This window comes from Oryx dammah, unplaced genomic scaffold (genome assembly GCF_014754425.2).
Source record: "Oryx dammah isolate SB20612 unplaced genomic scaffold, SCBI_Odam_1.1 HiC_scaffold_8, whole genome shotgun sequence".
Taxonomy (NCBI): domain Eukaryota; kingdom Metazoa; phylum Chordata; class Mammalia; order Artiodactyla; family Bovidae; genus Oryx; species Oryx dammah.
This window is the reverse complement of record NW_024070192.1, coordinates 9,602,223-9,625,576: the sequence shown is the minus strand read 5'-3', so window position 1 is coordinate 9,625,576 and position 23,354 is coordinate 9,602,223. Positions and strand designations below refer to the sequence as shown.

General features: G+C 48.8%; 2 protein-coding genes across 5 annotated transcripts in view; both read left to right on the top strand.

Moving 5' to 3' along the window:
- Positions 1 to 15,402, top strand: part of TIMP2 (TIMP metallopeptidase inhibitor 2) — a 54,103-nt gene extending 38,701 nt beyond the window's left edge. The window contains exons 3-5 of the mRNA XM_040244743.1: positions 1,678 to 1,786; positions 10,885 to 11,009; positions 12,458 to 15,402. Of these exons, the coding sequence (XP_040100677.1) occupies positions 1,678 to 1,786; positions 10,885 to 11,009; positions 12,458 to 12,655 (432 nt within the window). The 3' untranslated portion in view covers positions 12,656 to 15,402. The remainder of the gene's footprint in view (positions 1 to 1,677; positions 1,787 to 10,884; positions 11,010 to 12,457) is intronic.
- A 7,629-nt stretch (positions 15,403 to 23,031) lies between these two features.
- The window catches only part of USP36 (ubiquitin specific peptidase 36), a 32,598-nt gene continuing 32,275 nt past the window's right edge, over positions 23,032 to 23,354 (top strand). For 2 of the 4 annotated variants that reach the window (XM_040244699.1, XM_040244704.1), the window contains exon 1: positions 23,032 to 23,217. The gene's annotated coding sequence lies outside the window, so the exon portion shown is untranslated. The remainder of the gene's footprint in view (positions 23,218 to 23,354) is intronic. The other 2 variants (XM_040244702.1, XM_040244703.1) reach the window with 1 other exon arrangement.

The window sequence follows — 23,354 nt, the reverse complement described above, 5'->3', positions numbered from 1 at the left end:
ATGGAGAAGATGCTTTGCCAGGCCGGGTAGGACCAGCGGCATTGAGAGCTGTAGACCCAGGGGGAGGTGACTGGTATTTGTCAGTTTTCCAGAATGTGGGTTGTGTTCAAGGTCATATGGCAAGGAGCCCATATTTGAGAGGGAGGGAGGGAAGACACGAGGGAGGCTGGGAGGACAGGACCGGTGCTAATGGAAGGTTATTGTTGACAGTAAATAACGGAAAAGACTGTGATACTGGAAAGATTGAAGGCAAAAGGAGAAATTGGTGGCAGAGGACAAGATGGTTAGATGGTATCACCCACTTAATGGATGTGATTTTGAGCAAACTTGGGAAGATAGTAAAGGACAGCGGAGCCTGGCTTGCTGTAGTCCATGGGGTTGCAAAGAGTCAGACATGACTTAGCAACTGAACAACAACAAAACTTGGTCTGTAAGAGGGAAGAAGATTCTAGGCTGTAGCTGGAGAGACAGTTTTGTGACCTGGTTAGTCATTGTGGCCGTCCATATTGTTATAAAAATAGAAAATATATGTTACCAAAAGGTCAGTGAAATGCTTAATCATTATGTCTGTGTCATTTAAAGGGGTGCCCCCGTCTCTCAGTGCCAGCGTCTCTATTTATGAAGCCGTTAAGACAGTATCTGTGCTCTAATGACCCACTGTGGGGTTATGAAAAGGGAGGTGTTGACACCAAGGCAGCACTTTCAGCCCTTTGGTGACAGACGTCATTCATAACCTTTCTTGGCATGGGTTGGGGTATAGCTCTTGCAAAGCTGGTTCATTGTGACATTGGGATGACCCTATTCCATTTGGGTTTGCTTCTTGAAGCTCTCCCCTCCGCCAAAACCAAACATTACCATTAACTTGGGTTTAACCACGCAGCAAGAGGCCTGATGTGGTTCGTGTGGAACTGTGGAGCCTCAGTTGTGTGTGTCCCACGGTGCTGTGTGGCCGCCTGTGTTGTGTTGGTCCTGGACGTGTGTGCCCTCCCCTTTCCATTACCCCCACCCCCACTCACCCGGCTGCGAGTGAGCTGCACCCCTAAAACCAGAGTGGAGGGCAGTTCTCAGCCCACGCTCATGTCCCCGCCTGTCACTGTCCCTGGTGGGGCAGCAGAAACCCCCTGGCTGGGGCTTTCTCACTTCCTGCTGGAACAATGCACCCCTTCTCCTGAGTACCAGGTCTGTTCCCAAGGGGCTCTAAGGAAATCGCAAGTTGAACTCCTCTTGCCCAGAGAGTTACATCCTAATTAAGAGGTGCCTCTCTGCTCTAGCATCAAGTAGCCAGTACTTGATCAGAATTCCTGGAAAGAGACAAAAGTGGCTGCCCTCCGTGGTGGGTCAGAATCACCTAGAGGTATCCCAGCCCCTCCCCGGAGATTCTGTGATGACCTCACACGTGGTTGGAAAGGCAGGTGTGTCTGAGGTGGGTCCTTCTGGGTTACCAGGTCATCCCCAGCCTGGTGACAGCTGCCACCCTAGGCAGTGAATCACAGCGACTCCGAAGAACCCTGTGCGTTAGGAATTGTTGTCTTCCAACCTGTCTGACTGGTGTGTCCCCATCCTCTTTCCGTGCTGGCAGTACCCCGGGTGCAGATCAGGGCATGTGTTCAGGGAGGCGTCCGGATTCCTGGCTGTGCCGCCCACGTTCACTTACGTTCCTCATCCTCCTTTTTCCAGATGTTCAAGGGACCTGACCAGGACATAGAGTTTATCTACACAGCCCCCTCCTCTGCCGTGTGTGGGGTCTCGCTGGACATTGGAGGAAAGAAGGAGTATCTCATTGCAGGTGTGTACGCGGATATGGGTGTGGGCTGCTCTTCGAGGGCATCCAGGGGAGCGGAGGTGGGGCGGCTGGAGGTGAACCAGAGCCTTGACGACACGTATGATACACACAGTGCTACTCAGAGGTCTTGAGGATTCCCTGCTTTTTCCCATCAGAGGACTGATGAATTTTCAGCTGTCCTCCACATTCCCCTTGTTCGAATAGTGGAACCAATGTGACTTAAGAGAAAGAAGAGAGTAAACCAGTATTCATAGGAAATCTGAGGTCAGGTGGACACAGAGATTAGAGGCTGGAAGTGCTCAAGGCTGGGCAAGAGGCGGACAGCAGAGTTGAAACCTTGTCATTTTTTTAAGTAGTTTTTTATTTATCTGGCTGTGCCAGGTCTTAGTTGTGACCATGCAGCATCTTCGATCTTCATTGCAGCACACGAGATCTTTAGTTGAGGCAGAGGGACTCCTCCCTCCGGCATGTGGGAGCTAGTTCCCTGACCAGGGATCGAACCCAGGTGCCCCCTGCATTGGGAGCTTGGAGCCTTAGTCACTGAACCACTGGAGAAGTCCCAAAACCTTGTTTTAAATCTCTTAATATTATTGTGTGTGCTACTTGTCCGTTCCTTTGTTCATCGTATCCCTCTTTCATTTATTGTGATAAAATATACATAGCATAAAGTTTACCATTTTAGCCAATTTTCGGTGCCTAGTTCAGCAGCACGAAGCACATCCACATTGTTGCACAAGCTTCGCCACCATGCGTCTTCAGAACTCTTTCATTTTCCCAAACAAACCCTGTGCACATTAAACTCCCCTTCCCACAGCCCCCTGCAAAGTCCTGCTTTCTGTCCCTGTGAAATCTGACTCCTCTAGGGACATCATAAAAGCGGAATCTAGCCCCATTTGTCCTTTTGTGATGGGCTTATTTCACTGAGCGCAGTGTCCTCAAGGGTCAGCCATGTTGCAGCAAGTGTCAGAATTTCCTCCTTTTTTCAGGCTGAATAATATTCCATTGAATGGATAGACCACAGTTTTATCATTGCATTTCTTTTTAAAGTTTTTATTCTTTTAGTCTTACATAAAATGACTTCTCTTTTTTTTTTCTTATTATTATTACTAGACTTTATTTCTTAGAACAGTTAAAGATTTGCAGAAAACTTGAGCAGGTTAGTACAGTATAGCCAGCTCTTTCAGGTCTTCCTACAGCTTCCTCTGTTATTAACATCTTAACATTAGTATGGTACCTTTATTACTATTCATGGACCAGAATTGATACAGAAATCCCTTTACTTCTTTCCATTGCCTCCTCTGCCTGCCCCACTAGCTTGCACCCCCAGGGTCCAGAACAGAGCTTCTCAAAATCAGTACTATTGATATTTGAGATCAGATCATTTTTTGCTGGCAGGCTTGTCCTATGCATGGAGAATATTTAGCTGTATCTGTGACTTCTTGGAGTAGGAAATGGCAACCTACTCCAGTATTCATGCCTAGAAAACCCCATGGACAGAGGAACCTGGTGGTCTTATAGTCCATGGGGCCGCACACGTGCACACGTGGCTTCTACCTGCTGATTGCTACAACATCCTCCCCCCACTCGTGGGGTCTTCCACATCACCAAATGTGCCCTGTCAGGGGAGCAGAATCACTTCGAGTTGAGACCCACGGGTCTAACCAAACCTCCATTGATGCCAGAAATGCCCTATGTCCGAGCTGTTCAGTGTGCTCCTGAACACTTGAGAGCTGTGGCTGGTGCAACTGAAAAGCTGGGGCTTTAATTTTATTTATTGCAATTGATGTAAGTGTGAAGGTGGGGCCTTCCCTAGTGCTCCAGTGGCTAAGACTCTGAGCTCCCAATGCAGGGCAGCCTGGGTTTGATCCCTGATCAGGAGCTGGATCCTACACACTACAACATTGAAGATCCTGCGTGCTGTAACTAAGACCCAGCCCAGCCAAATAGCTAAACTAAATAAAAATAAATATTTAAAGAGATTATATTTAAGGAGCTTTTTCCCCCTTCTTTCAGAGGGTCTTCTGAATTTCCTAAATGTCTTATTCTGAGCATCTGTTATTTAAAATGTATTAATTCAAGGGTCAGGGTGTATTTAGTATTGAATGTATAATTCAAGGGTCAGAGTGCAACCATCACCACGGTCTAAAAGAAACCCTGTACCTTTTAGCTATTACCTTCCTAACTCCCATTCTCCCCCCATCCCAGCTCTCAGCTACCACTAATCTCTAGATTTCTTTACTCTGGACTTTCTTATAAATGGACTCATGTAATATATGGTCCTTTGTGTCTGGCTTCTCCCAGCATAATGTTTTGGTGTTTTTTTTTTTTTTTTTTTTTTAAGTTTTTAATGCTTTACTCATTGTAACAGGTATCAGAACTTGGCTCCTTTTTATGGCCAAATAATAGTCCATTGGACGGCTCTACTGCATTTTGTCTATCCGTTCAGCATTTCATTGGGGCTGTTTCTACCTTTTATTTACTGAGTAACACTGCTCTGAGCACACGTGTTCTAGTTTTTGCCTGGATATGTTTTCATTTCCCTTGGGTAGATACCTAGGAGTAGAATGGCAGGACCTATGGCAAATCGTGTGTTCAACCATTTGAGGAACTTCTAAACTTTTCCAAAACGGCTGTACCATTTCACACTTGCAGTATCTTACTGTTTTTACAATAGGAGAGATAATATTAAACAGAAGGGAACAGGGACAAAACTCACAATGCAGAGAGCTGACGATCTGACTCTGAGATCACAGTAGCCCAGCCTGTGTGGTGTAGAGACCTCATTGCCCTAACAAATCAACAGCTTCTAGTTTTCTGCCTCCTTTTTTTTCTTTTTTTGGTCCTTTTAAAGGCTATTGTTTAGTTGCTAAGTCATGTCCGACTGTTTTGCAACCCCACGGACTGTAGCCTGCCAGGCTCCTCTGTCCATGGGATTTCCCAGGCAAGAATACTGGAGTGGGTTGCCATTTTCTTCTCCAGGGGATCTTTCCTACCCAGGGATTGAATCTGTGTCTCCTGCATTGGCATGTGAATTCTTTACTGCTGAGCCACCAGACTATAGTTCAGTCACTTACTCGTGTCTGACTCTTTGCGACCCTATGGATTGTAGCACACCAGCCTTCTCTGTCCATCACCAACTCCCGGAGCTTACTCAAATTCATGTCCGTTGAGTCGGTGATGCCATCCAACTATCTCATTCTCTGTTGTCCCCTTCTCCTGCCTTCAGTCTTTCCCAGCATCAGGGTCTTTTCAGATGAGTCAGTTCTTCACATCAGGTAGCCAAAGTATTGGAGTTTCAGCTTCAGCATCAGTCCTTCCAATGAATATTCAATAATCAGTCCATCCAATGAATATTCAATAATCAATCCTAAAGGGATGATTTCCTTTGGGACTGCCTGGTTGGATCTCCTTGCAGTCCAAGGGACTGTCAAGAGTCTTCTCTAACACCACAATTCAAAAGCATCAGTACTTCGGCTCTCAGCTTTCTTTGTAGTCCAACTCTCACATCCTTACATGATTACTGGAAACACCATAGCTTTGACTTAGGCAGACCTTTGTCAGCAAAGTAGTGTCTCTGCTTTTTAATATGCTGTCTAGGTTGGTCATAGCTTTTCTTCCAAGGAGCAAACGTCTTGTAATTTCGTGGCTGCAGTCACCATCTGCAGTGATTTTGGCTGTAACACCCTTTAAAATGAGAGTCTCAGCCATCCCTCTGGGTCTCCATACTGCCCTCTAGGGACTATGTGACCAAACTGCAGAGCTGCACAAGCGCTTATTCAGAAGGGAGAGCCTGTTGCTAGTGGCTCCTGGTGGGAAGGTAACTTTGGTCTGGGCCAGCGTCTGCCTCCAGACATGCACAGATGAATCTGTCTTAAAGGATTCTACATCAGGCCCCACCAGCTTCCTGTTGTTAATAGAAATAGGAGTGCCCTTTTCCTGGCACTGATGTTCTTCAAATGCTTTTCATGTGGGTTCCATCACTACCCCCATCACGAACCTCATTTTATAGGTGAGGAGTAGAGGATGGAGCCATGTGCTCAGGCCCCATGGTGTGTATCTGAACCCACTTTCACTTTCAGACCGATGATTAAACTTTGATTGATGTCATGTTGGTAGCTTAAAATTGGCCAGTATAGGAGTATTGACACCACAGAATTCAAATGCTACACTCTTAATCCCAGGAGAGCTACTGGTTAGACGTTTCTCAACACATCCCTGGGGGGTCACACTGCCAGGAAGTGGTGACATGGTGCTGTCAGAAGTTAGACCCTGGTTAGCCTAACCCTGGGCTTCCCTGGTGGCTCAGCTCGTAAAGAATCCACCTGCCATGTGGGAGACCTGAGTTCGATCCCTGAGTTGGGAAGATCCCCTGGAGAAGGGAAAGGCTACCCGCTCCAGTATTTTGGCCTGGAGAAGTCCATGGGGTTGCAAAAGAGTCTGATACAACTGAGCAACCACACAACAGCCCGACTCCTGGGTCTATTACACTCGGCTTCCTCCATTACTGGTCCAGGTTTAGAAGTCTCGCTGCCCTGACGCCTAACCCAGCGGTCCTCCACCTCCACTGCTCCTTGGAATTCCACAGGGAGTTTGCAAAATTCCTGATGCCCAGGCAACTCCCCAGACCAATTCAAGCACCATCTGTGGGGGTGGCTCCCACCCCCAGAGCATTGGTAAACCTCCCCAGGGGAATCCAGTGCACAGCCAGGGCTGAGAACCTGCCCTGCTCTGGGTCAAAGGCAGACCTTTTGTTCTAGAGGTGCCAAAGAGCCAGTCTGCACACACTCAGGAGGGCTGAGCCATAGCAGCCAAGGTCAGTCACCCCCCTTGCACAGTGGCCTCTGGGCATGATTTTCATCTGCTGGGGCCCTTCCCAGGCAGTCAGACCTGCCTTTTGCTCAGAGATCCTGAGGAGTGTGGCACTGCTCTTTTATTCCACAAGATGGGTGGTCCAGACCGCAGGGCCCTTTGGCTGGATCCCAGGGCAGGACGGGGAGAGAGCTTATGTCCAGCAGTCAGGAGCCCTGGCGAGGTCTCTCTGGAGCGTGGGGCTTGGGTCCCATCCTGCCCTGCTTATCACAGGAGTGCGAGGAAACCACGGGGGTGCTAAGAAGGTGGATCCAGGACAGGCGTGGAGGGTGGTGCGATGATCGTTTTGCTGGTAGTTGCTTTTCTTTCTCTTGGGAGATGTGATAGGAACATCCATTGTGCTCAGACCCTTTTCTGAAAGGGAGAGGCTTCATGTCCAAAGGGAACATGGTGAGTCAAACGCAGAAAGCCCCATAATTTCAGTCACTCTCTGATAACATTTCTTTTCACTCACGTGTCAGCTCAGCTGTTCATGTCTGCCATCAAAGGCTATTTAACATGTAATATGTACGTGACCTGTGAAACTGCTCCCATACCCAAGCCCCTTCAGCTGTCCCCAGGCTGAATGAGAAAACAATTGCACGAGTAACGGCCTCACACGTTTCAGAAACTTCAGAAAGCATCCAAATTGTAGCTCCACTTCTAAGGAAAACTAAAAATGTCTGAAGATGCACTCAGTTGATAACTGTGTGCCTGTCACCTTAGTGTGACCATGCTCAGTCGTGTCCTACTGTTTGCAACCCCGTGGACTGCAGTCCGACACGCTTCTCTGCCCATGGAATTTTCCAGGCAGGAATACTGGAGTGGGTTGCCATTCCTTTCTCCAAGGGATCTCCCACCCAGGGATCGAATCTGCAACTCCTGTGTCTCCTGCATTAGCAAGGGGATCCTTTACCCCTGTGCTTCCTGAGAAGCTATCGTCTTAAGCTACCATACATTTCACATTGGAAGCAAGTAACGTGGGGCACATTTTAGTTTCCTGACTGGCCGTGGAGCGTAAGATTAATACAAGGCCCTTCCACTGGCTGCTGACTCACCCCATTACAGAGGAACCTCTCTAAGCCGGCTTCGTTCCCTGGCTCAGTGAGATGGCTCTGGATTCAATCTGGTGTTTACTTTCTGAAGCACAGAATCTAGATCTTGTTTTCCTGGAGTCACAACGGGCTAACCAGGAATCACGGGGCACAGAAAATCACTCAGCCAGCGCTGGCTGTGGCCCCACGAGTGACCACACAGCCTGGGGCAGCCCACCTCCTCCTGGGCTGATGACTCAGCTTCACATGTCAAGTTGGCACCACGAGACGCTTGTGTTCAGGGACTGTTATAGATTCGGCCCTGTCATTTTCTTCTCCAGTCCTCATCTCCGGAAAGAAAAGTAAACATACAGCCCTCAGTTACAAATTTTAATTAATTCCTGTTTTTCTGTGTCCAAGAAAGACTTTGCTTTTTTCCAAGGCAGACAGATGCTCACGTACCAAATCAAGTCTTAATTATCTCTACTGAAAGGCATCTCTTCTTAACATTCTGAGATGCTACACCATTTACACGTGACATTTAAAGCTCATGGGAACTGGGAACTGGGGCCATTGAAAATACACAATTTCAGACTTCCCTGGTGGTCCGGTGGTCAAGCATCTGCCTGGCAATGCAGAGGACATGGGTTCTATCCCTGGTCCGGGAAGATCCCATATGCTGCAGAGCAGCTAAGCCCATGTGCCACAACTACTAAGCCTTCATGCTGCAACTTTTGAAGCCCGTGCTCTGCAATAGAAGAAAGCACTGCTGTGAGAAGCCCGTGCATTCTCTGCAGCTAGAGAGTAGTCCCTGCTCACTGCAACTAGAGAAAACCTGCACGCAGCAACAAAGATCCAGCACAGCCCAAAATAAGTAAATAAATTTTTTTAAAAGAAAACATTTGCATTTCATCTCCATGCCCTGCCTTTGCCCACTCTATTGGTGGTGAAAAGGTTTAAGAAGGAAGACAGCAAAAAAAAAAAAAAAGATACTGGAACACATTGTTAGAACAAATAACCATGTCATCATCAGTAAACTTTTACTGAGCCATTATTATGTGCAAGGAACTATGGATAAAAAAGGATTAAGACACAACCATTACCCTTTGTGCTTATGACTTGATTAGAGAACACGATATGCAAGAGAGGCAAAGAACAATGTGATGTGGGAGGCTGATGCCAGTCACATGACGCAGGGGAAGTTGCTACGTAAGTTTGGAGGGAGGGACTGGAATGAGTACTCAGCCTGCCTCTAATGAATGACCAGGCCGGGCAAGGTCAATGCCAGAAGAAACCAAGATGTAGGAATGAGTTACTTGCCATTGTCCATTTAGCCCCCTGTCTATTCTGTACTCTTTAGAAAATGGCTGTGTGTGGGTGTTGGGTTGTCAAATTGCGTTCAACTCTTTGCAACCCCACGGACGCCAGGCCTCCCTGTCCCTCACCATCTCCTGGAGAGTGCCCAAGTTCGTGTTTGTTGAATTGGTGATGCCATGCAACCATCTCATCCTCTGTCGCCTTCCTCTCCTTCTGCCTTCAGTTTTTCCCAACATCAGGGTCTTTTCCAGTGAGTCAGCTGTTCGCATCAGGTGGCCAAAGTATTGGAGCATCAGCTTCAGCATCAGGTCTAGAAATAATTACAGCTGTTTTTGAAGCTTAACGTCACCCAGATACATCTTTTTTTTAGTTATTAGGATCAGAATGAATGCAATCAAGAAGTCCTCCTGCTTCTTGATCCTTTTCTTTACCTGAAATGTCAGACAAGTCCAAGAAAAAAATAGAAAGCTTGAAGGTTAGAGGTGTGGTTCAGACAGACAGAAGAGCAGGAGAATTCACACCTGGGGAGTGCTGCCTGCCACCTGCTCGGCACAAAGGCTGTCATTGGTGCTGCTTGCGGCCTCAGGCAAGCCGGTGTCTTTCCCCTGATGACCGGTTTCTGTTTCACTTCCTCCTGACGGGGATGCAGTGGATAAGCTAGTTGCATCAGCACTTCCCTGAGCTGTATTTCTGTTAGGGATTGTTGGTGGCCAGGGCTGTGCCTGAGATCATTAAGTTGGACGGGCTGTAGCTTTGTCAAGCCAAGATGCTCAGGGTGCAGCCCGGGGCTCCTGTCTGCCTCTCAGGGAGTCGCGTGTCACTCTCTGCCAGTCTCCGGTGTCATCACTGGGCGTCTGTGTCTCTTGACAAGGTGCCATTGTAACAGGAAGGACAAGATTTTAGACAACCTTCCCGGCCCTCATTAGGTCCTGTCATTCACCAGAATACACTGGTCTGTCTTTTTCTTCTGCTCTGCTAATGCCCGGGCTGTCACCAGTGAGAACTCTTCACAAAGGCAGGAAGGGGGCTGAGTTAGGAGTCTAAGGTGCGAACAGTGTCTTATCAAGCGTCTCATCACGCCCAATACAGGGAATTTAGGGCAGATTGCTGATTTTATAAAATTCTGCTCTTATTGTTCATAATGGGACACCCCAGAATTACAAGTTCAACATCAAATGGAGGAAAGGCTTGTGAATAAATATTTGGTGGAAAAAAACAAAAACAGGAAACAATATAATCTACATACAACAGTGACATTTTTCACTTGAATTCATGTGCATAAAAGAACATTGGAAGGAATGCATCAGAATGTTAGCTCTAGGTAATGAAAAGAGAGACGTTTTAAAAAGTTACTTTCTTAAGTTTTCTACAGTGAGCTTGCATTCTTATACTCAGAATAAATATTCCTTGGTGTATGAGTCTGCTCAGGCTGCTATAACAAAAACCACAGACTGGAGGCCTTAAGCAGTAGAAATGTATTTTCTCATGATTTTGGAGACTGGAAGTTCAAGATTAAGATGTTGACAGAGTTGGTTTCTTCTGAGACCACTCTCCATGGTTTGTAGATGGCCAGTTTCTCCCTATGTCCCCAAGTGGTCATCCCTGTGTGTGTGTCTGTGTCCTAATCTCTTCCTCTTACAGGGGCACCTACTGGATTCAGACTCACCCTGATGACCTCATTTTAATCAATTCTTTAAAGACCTTCTCTCTCAATAGAGTCACACATCCTAAGGTGCTAGGGGTCAGGGCTTTAACCTCAGAGTTTTGTAGGGGACACAAAATAGTCTATGCCTCAGGGTACTGTCAAAACTAACCCTCCCCATGCCTGAGCCTCATCCAGATGCAGGAAAAAGAGGAGAACCCATAATTTCGTTTTGAGCTTGGTGACCCCTGTCTCCTCAGGGAAGGCCGAGGGGAATGGCAATATGCATATCACCCTCTGTGACTTCATCGTGCCCTGGGACACCCTAAGCGCCACCCAGAAGAAGAGCCTGAACCACAGGTACCAGATGGGCTGTGAGTGCAAGGTAAGTCGCCACCCCCTCCTCCAGGTGGGCTGCCGGGGTTTGATCCCAGACTTTGCCAGGGCCTGTCGATCCACAGGGTCCTGACTTAGGACAGGGCTCTGGGGAGGTATAGTCTGCCCACAAGTGAGGGTGTCCGGCCACGGACTTTTGGGAGGTAAGGGGAATCTGACCACGTGGGCTGTAGCTTCTAGGAAGGGAGCCTTCTAGCAGGAGTTTTGTGGGCAGAACATGGGCCTTAGGAGTGTCTTTCTACAAACGTACACGTGCAGAGACTTGGCGTGCCTTGTGAAAGAACATCCCAGGTGTTATGGTTTTGCCAGTGTACCAGCCATTTCCACGCATGGGTCCATGTAAATATGGGGTCTGTGTGATGAGAACCCCTGAAGTCCCTGCCTTTCTTCTTGAAAGCACCCCAGAGGCGGTGCCAAGCGCAGTTACAGCAGTGCTAATGCTTAGATGCAGCCACAGAAGGTGAGGTCTCAGTGGCCCCCAGGGTCCCATTTTGTTGTCTCCTAACATCCCTCCGTCCCTGCCGCCCCTCCCCCAACCCCAGCACAGGGTGTGAGTCTGGGCCTAGTGTGGCCCAGAGATTGGCCTGTGCCGGTTCACACTGCTTGTGTGGCCTTCCTGCCCATCCTGATAGATCCTCGATAGCCCACCCCTTAGCTCGTTCACAGGGTGAATTCTGACTCACAACCAGTTGTAAGTCTAGGAAACTCCCCTGTGCCTAAGGTGAAGTTAAAAAAAAAAAAAAGTTCTGCCCTTTTGTTTGAGCGGCCTGAAGGTTGGCACCCTCCTGTGAACTCAGGTTCTTTTGCCAAGATGCTGTTAATCCTTGCTGATCCCCTCGAAGCATCCGTGTGCTTAGGAGCAAGATGCTGTTCTTTTTACTTGAGTTGAACCTGTCTGATAGTCAAAACTCTTTATTGTTTTTTGTTTTATTTATATATTCTGAGACGTCCGCTTCCATATTATTGGCCATGCCATGAGGCATGTGAATCTTAGTTCCCTGACCAGGGATTGAACCCATGCCCTCTGCCATGGAAGTACAGAGTCTTAACCACTGGCCCACGAGGGAAGTCTCTCAAGGCCCTTTATTGTTGTTATTATTATACTCTCTGGAAGGTGAGACTAAGCTGAAGCTGGTTTGTTGTGCTCAGAGAAGGTAAACCAGATGGCCCAAAGTAAAGGGCGTGCTTGGTAGTTGGGGGGTATGGAAAGGTTTCTGTCCTATCTTGGACAGGCTGCCTGCTGCCATTTGGAGAGTTTGGAGCTCAGGAAAGCCTACTGGTGGAGCAGCTCCATCCCTCCTTCGCTGCTGCACTTACCTGGTCATTCATTCTGCACAGTACCCCTGAACACCTTCACCAGGTGAAGGCCAGGTTCTGGAGATGCCCCCTGAATGGCCTCGGTCCCCAGCTAAATCCATCTCATGCCCCCCTTCCTAGATCACTCGATGCCCCATGATCCCATGCTACATCTCCTCCCCGGACGAGTGCCTCTGGATGGACTGGGTCACGGAGAAGAACATCAACGGACATCAGGCCAAGTTCTTCGCCTGCATCAAGAGAAGCGACGGCTCCTGCGCCTGGTACCGCGGAGCAGCACCCCCCAAGCAGGAGTTTCTGGACATCGAGGACCCGTAAGAAGGCCACCAGCACTCCTGGGGCCAATTGACAGTGTCCAAGAGTTCAGACTGGTCCAGCTCCGACATCCCTTCCTGGAAACAGCATGAATAAAAACAGTCATCCAAGTGGCTTTAAGTTAGTGTGATTCTCCTCTCCGCCCCCATCTTCCTTTTAAACACACAGCTGTGGGTCTGGAGGCAGAGATGGGTCCCACACCCCATCCGCCAGCCTGGGCACCGTGCATCTCAGTCTCCTGTCCCTGGGTGCAGGCAGGGGCTGGACGCACAGGTGTCCCTCCTGGGCCCAGCCCTGGCACTGTCACAAATGCTGAGCAGACAGCAGTTGGGGTCCCCAAGCCTGGTCAGGGCAGAGCCTGGAAATGTACATTTTGCAGGAATTTTCGAGGGTCGTTGCCAGACTGTGTAGCAGGCCTACCAGGTCCCTTTCATCTTGAGAGGGGCATGTCTCTCGGTTCCTACAGTTTCCACACCTCTGGCCCTAGGGTGGTGGTCCCTGTGCACTCCCTGTCCTGCCATGCCCACCATGGACTCCCAGCGTCTGACTTCCAGGAGCAGCCCTGGACCAGTGGCTTGCTCTTGAAGGGTCCCCAGTTAATCATATTAATCTGCAGGATTCCAGCAGGAGCCTCCCTCCCTGGCCTCGTAGAGATGTGAGGGCCGCAGGCATCAGCTCCAGCCAAGTCCTTTCGGTCCCATCCCCGGCCCGCAGGACCCGCCCCAGCTCTTGAGGGAGTCTATGACATCATGCCCTGGCGCAGATGTTGGGCAGGGAGGCCTGGCTGCCCCTAGAGTTCGTTCCTGAGCTGCTAAGGCCCCTCTTGCACCCTCCTCTTTGTGGCCTCGGGCACCCAGGTGGAGGGACATGAATTGGCTTTGCAAGGGGTTCTGTGTGGCTGGTAACATGAACTCCCCCTGCCGTCTGGCACATCTTGAAGACGTCAAAAGCTGGGTCCTGCCTTGTCCCCCAACACACCTCAGAGCCCCCCAAGCAGGTGCCAGAGTTTTAACAGTGTGAGCTCCCTGGAAGACTGACTTGTCAGTGTGCCCCGGGAGTGCAGGGGTTCCCCAGAGTGAAGTCAGCGAAGCGCAGAATGAAGTCCTCCCTTGGGAAGGATGAATTTTGGTGGGGAGGTGGTGTCAGTAAAGCGCTCATGGCTTTTCTGGGCCTCCAGAACACTGTGACCGGCTTTAAGAGACATCTCATTCTGCTAAAGATGAATTCTTAGAGAATAGGTGAACCCAAACTTACCGGTGTACCCGCCCTCCTCTGCTTATATTTCTTGTATTACAAAGATCTCCAAGTAAGAAACTTTATAGGGAGCTAAGGAGCCTAGCTGTTCCCTAAAGGTAGTTTCCTTATGCCAATAAATCGGGGGTTAACGGAGGCAGAAATTTCTCAGTAACAGTAAAGATAATCTTTTTCTCCCCACGTGTGTTGTAAAGATCAACTGTCCTGAGTTTATCACGCACGCTATGCAAACACACACAATGAAACTGGAGGCTGTTAGCCCGGGAGCAGTCGTTCTGCAGAGTTCTTCTAAAGTCATCTTCTAAGCCTTCTCTATTCTGTGGTGACCCCAAAGCACCTCTAAGACTCCTGACCTTCCCCCGCCGTGGCGTGCAGCCCGCATGCCCACCCAGGGGCCTGGTCAGCACAGATTTTGATGACTCCCTTTCTAGGGCAGACTAGGGGACTCTCCAGGAATTCGGCCCGCTCCAAGGGCATCTTCATGTTGTGCAGTGACAGAAAGTTTGTAAGATGTCATAATGGACCAGTCCATGTGATTTCAGTATATATAAGAACACCAGACCCTCCAGTCGATATAACACCCCACCCCCGTCTGCTTCCTGTACGGTGTTATCATATGTAACATTTACTCCTGTTTCTGCTGATTTTTTTTTTTTAATGTTTTGGTTTGTTTCTGACATCAGTTGTAATCATTCCTGTGCTGTGTTTTCTATTACCCTCGATAGGGTTAGACTCGCGCCTTTTGTTTCCCAAAGGTTTCTGCATCGTGGGAGCTTTGGATCCAGAGTGGAAATGGCATGGTAGCTAGCCTGTGACGGTGATTCCTTCAGACCTTTCCTTCCGTTCTTTGAGTATCATTGCTTTTCTGTCCCCTATTTTTTGTTCTCTGGTTCCAATTATTACAAAGCAAAGAGTCTTTGTGTAGCTTGGTTCTGAAAGATGGCCTTTATATTCAATCCCCACACATTGGTCTTGTAGCCATGCTGAGCAGGGAAAAAAAAAGTCAAGATGAAGAACACAATGGTGGCCGAGAAGCCACTCAAATACCCTCACAGTCAATAATTGCCATATATATATAGTTTAAGAAGGCTCTGCATTTGGCATTAATTTATATGTTACGTTCTAAGTACTGCTCTTTCCTCCTTCTATTCTTGTCTTCTGCAAGCGACTCAAACTATTTAAAATAAAGTTTACATTGTAGTTATTTCCAAATCTTTGCTTGATAAGTATTAAGAAATATCGGACCTGCCGCCGTAATTTAAAGCTTTGTTGATCTTGTTCGTTTTTGTTTGGATTTTTTTTTTTTCGTTTGTTTGTTTTTTCAATTTTGGGGCAATGTGATTTTGCTGGAATATGAAGTCTTGAGACCTTCCTGTGCTGGGAACACGTGAGAGTTGTTGAAAGTCGACAAGCAGACAGCGCATGTCTCCGATGCTTTGTTTCATTCTCAAGTGACCGCTCGGTCCGTGGACAATAAACAGTATTATCAGTGAAAACGCTGGCTGTCTCCATGTGGTCATTTCCGATGTTCCGAACAGGGGAGGGCGGGGGTTGGTCTGTTGTCTAAATCATGTCTGACTCTTTTGGGACCCCATGGACTGTAGCCCACCAGGCTCCTCTGTCCATGGGATTCTCCAGGCCAGAATACTAGAGTAGGTAGCCATTCCTTTCTCCAGGGGCATCTTCCCGACCCAGGGATGGAACCCGTGTCTCCTGCGTTGGCAAGCAGATTCTTTACCACTGAGCCACCAGGGAAGCCTGTGGGTTGGTTTATCTCCTGAGAAACAGGCCTGGGGGCTTGGAGGTCTACATGGGATGTGGCAGACGACAGTGAATGTGGTTTCTTAAATTGGCCAAGAGGCAGGACGGGGTCCCTTCATTTGGTACATACATCTCCCTTTCTTTTGTGGAACATATCTTAGACACACACGCCATGCACACAAACAGACCTGCGTCCGTCTTGCCTCTCCCACCATCAACCCACTGCTTTCTTTCTCTGCACCTACTTGCCCAACCACCCTGTCCAAGGTTATCAGAAAGTTTCTAGATGTCATTTTTGTCTGTTTTCAGTACGTATCTCTAAAAAATAAACAAACTATTTTTAAAACCTTTCCAAAATACTTAAATCATACCAAGAGAACATAATTATAATTCATGAATGTCATGGACTAGTCGGTGTTCAGACACCTCTGATGGTCTCATAAATGCTTTTCTACAGTTTGTTGCTTTGAATCAGGAGCCAAATAAGATGCATACGTTGCAGTAGCTCCCTCAAGTCTCATGTTTACAGGTCCCCTCCTTGCCCTCTCCTTCCTTGGCATCGGTGCCTGTTCTGACCTGCAGGCCACATTTGGGGTCTAGACAGGACCATTTCATTTATTTTATGTATTTAGGTCAAACGTAACTTTTTAAAAAGCACTTCTTATGGAAATTTTCAAACAAATACAGAAATGCAGAGAATGACATCATAAACTCCACGCATCCATGATCCAGTTTGAACAATCTTCCCTTTTCTTGATCTTCGCAAACAGTTTTCAGTCCGTCTGAAGACCCACATATGGGGTAAGCAGATTGTTAGGGATCCTACCAGACACCACTGTTCCCCCACCTCAGCTTTGCTCATTCTGTGAAAGAAAAGCATTGGGGGCAACTGAGGACAGCCTGGCGCTTGGGTCGGAACCCACAACAGACATGTGTGGGTTCAGAGTAGAAACACAGAAGCCTCTGCAGGACCCAGTTTAGGATGAGGGTTGGGGGCGGAGGGTGGGAAGTGGGTAGGGGAGCCACCCGGGCTGGTGAAAACCCTTCAGATGTTTTCTTCCCCCCCGCCTAAATTATTCCTGGACATGTTTATCTGATCTAACTTAAAATCAAACCAAGCGAGCAGAGCTTGAATAACTCTTAAAACATAATTTTATTTATTTATTCTTGGCTGTGCCTTCCATTTCTAGGAAGGGCCTTGTAGTGAGTGGTTTGTTTTTAATGTGTTTGTTTTCAGAACAAAGGCAAATTTCTCTCCTTTATTTATGAATTTTGCAGAAACGATGAAGGCAAAATCCTGGTCTCAGTGAGGACACTTGATCACATCAAGATGCCTTATTGTGAGTTGTAATTTCCAAACTTAAAGGATAAAGTTCAATGATCTGGGAAATTCATCTCTATATTCTGCATCTTCCAAACCAGGACACTTTTGACAGAGAAAGGAGGTGCTGTGAACAATTAGTGGGGCCAGTAGGTGTCCAGCCGCCTGTCCTGGGAAACTGTGATGCGGGGTCACCCTGTCATTATGGGACATCTTCCAACTACACAAGGAATATCACCCGTCACCCCATTCTGTATTCCCAGGTGCTAGGGCTCATCCTCAGATGTGGCACTCCCACAACCCTGAGACCCAAAAGCCTTGCTCTGTGGTCTGGGAGCAAAGGCGTAGCAGCTAAGACAGCTCTGGCTGCCAGAGCAAATGACCCCAGAAACCCAGGGACTAACACAAAGGAGTTTATTTCCTGCCAAAACCAATGGAGACGTTTGGCGGACTTCCTCCACGGCTGATTTGGAACCTGGACTCCTTCCCGTGGTGTCCCCCACCACCTTCCAGAGCCTCGGAGTCCTCTGTTTTCAGCCAGAAGGAGGAGGGAAGGAGGCACCACAGATTTTCAGACTCTCTGGCTTGGGGGTGACCCCTACTGCCTCCTCCCAAGGCCCTGGATGGACTGAGTCACCATTCAGCCATTCAGCACCATTCAGCACACAGCTTCTGCCCATGGCCACTCTGTCTCCACCCACCTGCTTCCCAAGTAAGCCCAGAGGGCACGGAGCAGTCTAGGCGGGCCTACCATATGTTCCCTGGGCAGTGCTGGGAGTAAGGGCCTGCAAGCAAGGTGGTGTCTTGAACACTCTTGAAAAGTGTATGCAATCTAGTCCTGAGGCCAAACAGATGCACGCAATGCTTTGAGAAAAGTAACAGAGCCACGCAAAGGACCACTGTGCTACAAAGAATAACCAGAGCCACCCAAGGGGAAAGGAGCGGACCAGACCCAGCGGCAGGAGTAATACTCAGCTGGATGAGACCTTGTGGGAGAGTTTGGGAAAGGGAGGTGGGTTTGCAGAGAGGAGGGGGAGGCGTGATGAAAGCTGTGGGGACTGGGGATTGCACGGCTTCCGTAAGCAGGATTTCATATTGGCAGTGAGGGAAGCGACTCCCAAACACATAGGGAAAATACACCCCCGTGGCACTGACTCTGGGCGAATTTTCCATTTTATTTATTTATCTGCATTGAGTCTTCGTTGTGGCACACAGGATCTTTAGTTGTGGCACGTGGACTCTAGTTCCTCAACCAGGGATCGAACCTGGCTCCCCCTTCATTGAGAGTCTGGGGTCTTAGCCACGGGACCACCAGGCAAGTTCCAGGATGAGTTTTCTTAGAGAGGAAGCTTTGCCTGGGACGGGAAGGAGGAGGCAAGCGTGTGGCCACGGCCAGCACAGGGATTTAAGGCCCATCGGCTACTTCTTGGCCAAACCACCAAACACCTGCCCAGTTCCATTCAAGGGTATCTGCATGCAGAGGAAAGAAGGCCTAAAGCAAAATTCTGGGAGCCCTGCCACATGGCTTTTCCTTGGTGAATTCAACCAGACCGGATTTAGATCTAATTTGGCAGATTCTAGAAACTGGAAATTGTGAGGGCCCAGCAGGAGCAGCTCATAGGAACCAAAACTTACCAATGACTGATGTAAAAGAAACAATGATTAATTTACAATTAGAAATGTGATGTAGATATTTCCATAAATTAGCATAAATCTTTGCTCATCTACAGGCTGTGAAATGGGGGTGGGGGGTCGGTGGAGGGGTGGGGAGCATCTAGTCCCTTTTACCTCAACCTCCAAGGTAAGGAACCCCCAGGTGACTTCTGGGCAACAATACTGTTAATTTGTTAACCCACTTCTTTTTTTAGAGTGAAAGTGAAAGTCGCTCAGTCATGTCCGACTCTTTGCAACCTCATGGACTACATACAGTCCATGGAATTCTCCAGGCCAGAATACTGGAGTGGGTAGTCTTTCCCTTCTCCAGGGGATCTTCCCAACCCAGGGATTGAACCCAGGTCTCCTGCATTGCAGGCATATTCTTTATCAGCTGAGCCACAGTTCAGTTCAGTCCAGTTGCTTAGTTGTGTCCGACTCTTTGAGATCCCAACTGAGCCACAGGGATGCCCTTTTTTTAAAAAAAGGTAAGTTCTAATTAGATTCATTTCAGTTACAGTTTTTTTTTTTAAACTGAGAATACTTCATTCTTTCATCTTCAGTGTTTCTCTGGTTTCCTCCTTCAGGATTTAGAGATTATTCAGTTGTCTCATCTCTAGCATTTGCCATTTAGTTGGATTTCACATTTATCCACTGTACCTTTGTGCACCAGGCCCAGGGACACACAGATGAAAGAAGGCATGGTGGGGAAGGGAAGAGAAATCCAGAAAATTTCCAGCTGAATGTATAAGTGGAATGTTCTGCCAGCCAAACGCAGCACCAACCAAATGACAGGGATGAGGGGAATCCAGAAAGACTTCTCGGAGAAGGTGGTGCCGAAGGAGGTGTTTGAAGGACAGGCAGGCAAGGGAATTTTAGGCCAAAGACCAGCCTGAGCCTGGAGCAGAGATGGCCTGATTGGGGCCTGGTGCGGTGGTGGGGCGGGGGGAGACTAGCTCTACTGAAGGAAATCAACCCTGAATATTCTTTGGAAGGACTGATGCTGTAGCTGATACTTTGGCCACCTGATGGCCACCTGATGTTATGAACTGACTCATTGGAAAGGACCTTGATGCTGGGAAAGAGTGAGGGCAGGAGGAGAAGGGAGCGACAGAGGAGATGGTTGGATGGCATCACTGACTCAATGGACATGAGTTTGGGCAAACTCCAGGAGATGGTGAAGGACAGGGAAGCCTGGTGTGCTGTAGCCTGTGGGGTCACAGAGAGTCAGACACGACTGAGCGACTGAACAAGACCTGCTGAAGGACCCAAGGGAGAGAGTGGCTGGGCAGGAGGGGAAAAGGCAGGCAGGAGCCAGCCCCCACCCCCATCCCCAGGCTATTAGAGACCATGCTAAGAAGCTTGGTTCTCCTTTCAGCAGGGCTGGGGCATGGCAGGGAGTTTCAGGAAAGGATTTCAGACAGGAGTGAAATGGGTTGGGTAGGCCTTTTAAGTATATCATTCTGTTTGGCAGTTTGAGCAATGGACTCAGCTATAATCCAGTAAAGTAGGGGAAAGCAGAGAGTGGCTTTCCTTGGGCAATTGGATGGAGTGGAGGGAATGGCTTGAGGAAATCTTTGGAAAGCAAAATTAGCAAAATTCATTAAGAATTTACATGGGGGTGGGGGAGAGAGGGGAACCCAGGGATGCTAGCCAGGCAGGTGGATGTTGGGGTTACAGTCTGCATCAGTCCAAGTCCAACCAGGAACCCCCAAACCACTCTTCACAGCCTTTAAAACAGCAGGGATTAAGGCAGGGACTGGTTATATCCCGATGGAAGAAATTCTCTGAGAAGCCAAGGGAACAGCAGGAAGCTGTTAGCACCTCGAGGTTGGAGGGGAAGAGGCAGGAGGCTGCCCTATCACAGCCCAGGGAGAGGACAGGTGGGAGGCTGCAACCGCAGTGTACCTCCCTGGATGGAGCCAAAGCCACTGCCAGAAAGCCAGCCACTGCCGGTCTCAGCAGTGCCCCCATGTGGCCAGACTCACTGGGAAAACAGCTGAAAAGGGCAAGGATTTGGTCTGAACTCCAGCACACCAGGCCAAGCAGGCAATAGGCAGAAAGGCGAGGAAGCTTAGCAGACCATGGGGAGCATCCGTTTCTGGGCATGATGAGTTTCAAGATGGTCATGAGCCCTTCAGCGGAGGTGTCCAGAAGGAACTGGATAAGGGCAGGGGAGGTCTGCACCTTTGGAATTTACCAGTCTACAGGCAGTAGTTCAGTTGCCGTGGCGACAGCAATAGATGTGCTCATAGGGCAAGTATGTTTCATAAAAGAATCGTTCAAATTATTTTCCCAAATGGTTGCATCATTTTCCAATCCCTGCAGTTTTACAATCTACCTACTCCACATTCTCTTCAACATGTAGTCTTTTAGTTTCCAGCAGTTCCAGAGAGTGTGGAATGCTAGCTCACTGTGGTTTTAATTTGCATTTCTCTGGTGACCTTTGAGATTGAGCATTTTAGGAAAGACTTTCATATTGGCCATGTGAACGCACCTCTAGATTTCACTCACAAGGCTTCTAGGAGGGTATTTGAAAGCGGAGTAGGGTGGAAATGTGTGTGGCCAAAGGTTCCTCCCAACTTCCAGGTCTCACATCACATTCTAAAGCAGCATGTGGGCCTTTCAGACAACAGGTTTGTCATCTCAGAAAAATTTGGGGGTTACCTCTGAGGGCCTGAGCTAAAGGTGTGAACTAGGAGCCTGAGAAACCTGGGTTTAAACCACCACTTGCTTGCTGGGATGCTGCAGGCTCAGTATTTTCATCTGTAAAATGGGCATGGTATCTTTCTGTAGGGTTGCCATGAAGATTAAATCAGATAGCGTGGGGTAAGTGGCCAGTTCGGTATCTGGCACATAATATGAACTCAGTTAACAGGAGCAGATGTCATTGGTATTGTTTTATTAGAATCAAAGATCTGCTGAAGATTTTTATTTATTTTTATTTTTATTTTTTAAAAAAATACTTTATTTATGGCTGTGTTGGGCCTCAGTTGTAGCATTCTTTCTTCTGTCTAGTTGTGGACGTGACACACTAGCTGCTCTGCAGCATGTGGGATCTTGGTTCCCAGACCAGGGATAGAACCCACGTCCCCTGAATTGGAAGGCGGATTCTTAACCACTGGGCCACCAGGGATGTCCCTGAAGATTATCTTTATTTCATAGATGATCACATGGAGGTCTAGGTTAGTTTAGTCTCCAAAGCAACCTGCTAATTAATTAGCACAGAGCTGGGATAAAACTGAGGTCTCCTCATTCTCTGGCTACTTACTAGCTCTCTGACCACCTGTCTCCAGCTTTTCATCACTCATTTATACACTGTATCAGGCTTGGATTAGTGAAAACAATCTTTGTCTGAATCACTGTTTTAGGGCACAGAATAGACTCAGTGACAAATTCCAATCTGAATCTGTAGTTGAGGATTCTCACAGACAGGGCAGAGCTCAACCTCAGGCTCTTGTCAGCTTACTATTGTTTGCTTTTTCAAAAAAACATCACCCCCCACCCCCCGCCAAGTGATAACTACAGGTGAATTTTGTCCCAATTACACCCATTCTCTTTCCATCGCCAGCCCCACCCACCTCCGCCTGAAGGACTGGGCTGGAAGGAGCATGACAACTAGCTCAAGGCTTCTAGTTGCTTCATCTAGTATCGTCCATCCTGCCTTTCACATGTCTCCCAAAGACACAGCAGATTGGGTTGCGTACTCCAGTGCTGCCTTTGGAAAAAGTCGTTTACTGTGGAGTAACAATATTCCTTTGCTTCCGTTAAGTATTTGGAGGTTAGGATCACACTATCTCCACCTGCCCTGGAGACCAGGATGGGTGGCAACCAAAAGGATTCAGGTGAAAAGGATTTTTTAAAATACGAAAAAGAGAAACGTGTTTGCAAACATTTAACCACAACCTTAACGCAGTTGTCACGGGATGACGGTTCTGAAATGAAGCAAGGGAGTGGGGTCAGGAAATTAATCAGGGCCCAGGACACAGAGAAGGTCAAATGCCATCACTCTCGACCTCTTCATCCCAAGAGCTCTCAGTCCGCTCTCGGGCTTTACTGGGCCTGCTACCCTCTTGTCGCCCGATCGGTGTCTCGGTCACTAAATGCCCGGAGGGTGCGACCAAGTGCACGCCCCACGCCACCGCCGAGACCGCAGGAGAAAATGAGCGGCCCTCAGACACAGCCCAAGGAACGCCCCGGGCGCCGGACCCGGAAGCAGGCACTTCACATGCTCTGCGGGAACCTGCCAGGCACCGGCCGAGAGGGTGGGGCGCCTCCGACTCTGCGTGCTTACGTCATCGCGTAGGCTGGCGGGGCCGCGAGATGGGAGAGGTGACGTATTGGGAGCGTCAAGCGACTGTGGGCGGACCCAGGGACTAGGGCGGAAGACAGCACCGCCTCTTAAAGCCGCCGGGGGCCTCTCCGGGTTCCGCCGCGCGGGCCGCACGCCGCGTCTGCTTTAAGAGTCCCCGTGACACGTGTGTGAGGCGCCGGAGACCCGGATGGTGCGTGTGCGGGGCCCGTGCCGAGTAGACGCCAACGCCGCTGGCCTGTAGCCGGGCCCGCTGAAGGCCGGGTAAGCTGGGACCAGGTTGGGGCGGCGCGCAGGCTGGCTGTGGGACTTCCCCCGGGAGTTTGCCGCCCGACACGGGGCGCACCCGTGGATACTCGGGGGGAGACATGGGTGTTTGCGCGGGGCTTGGAGGTCCACGG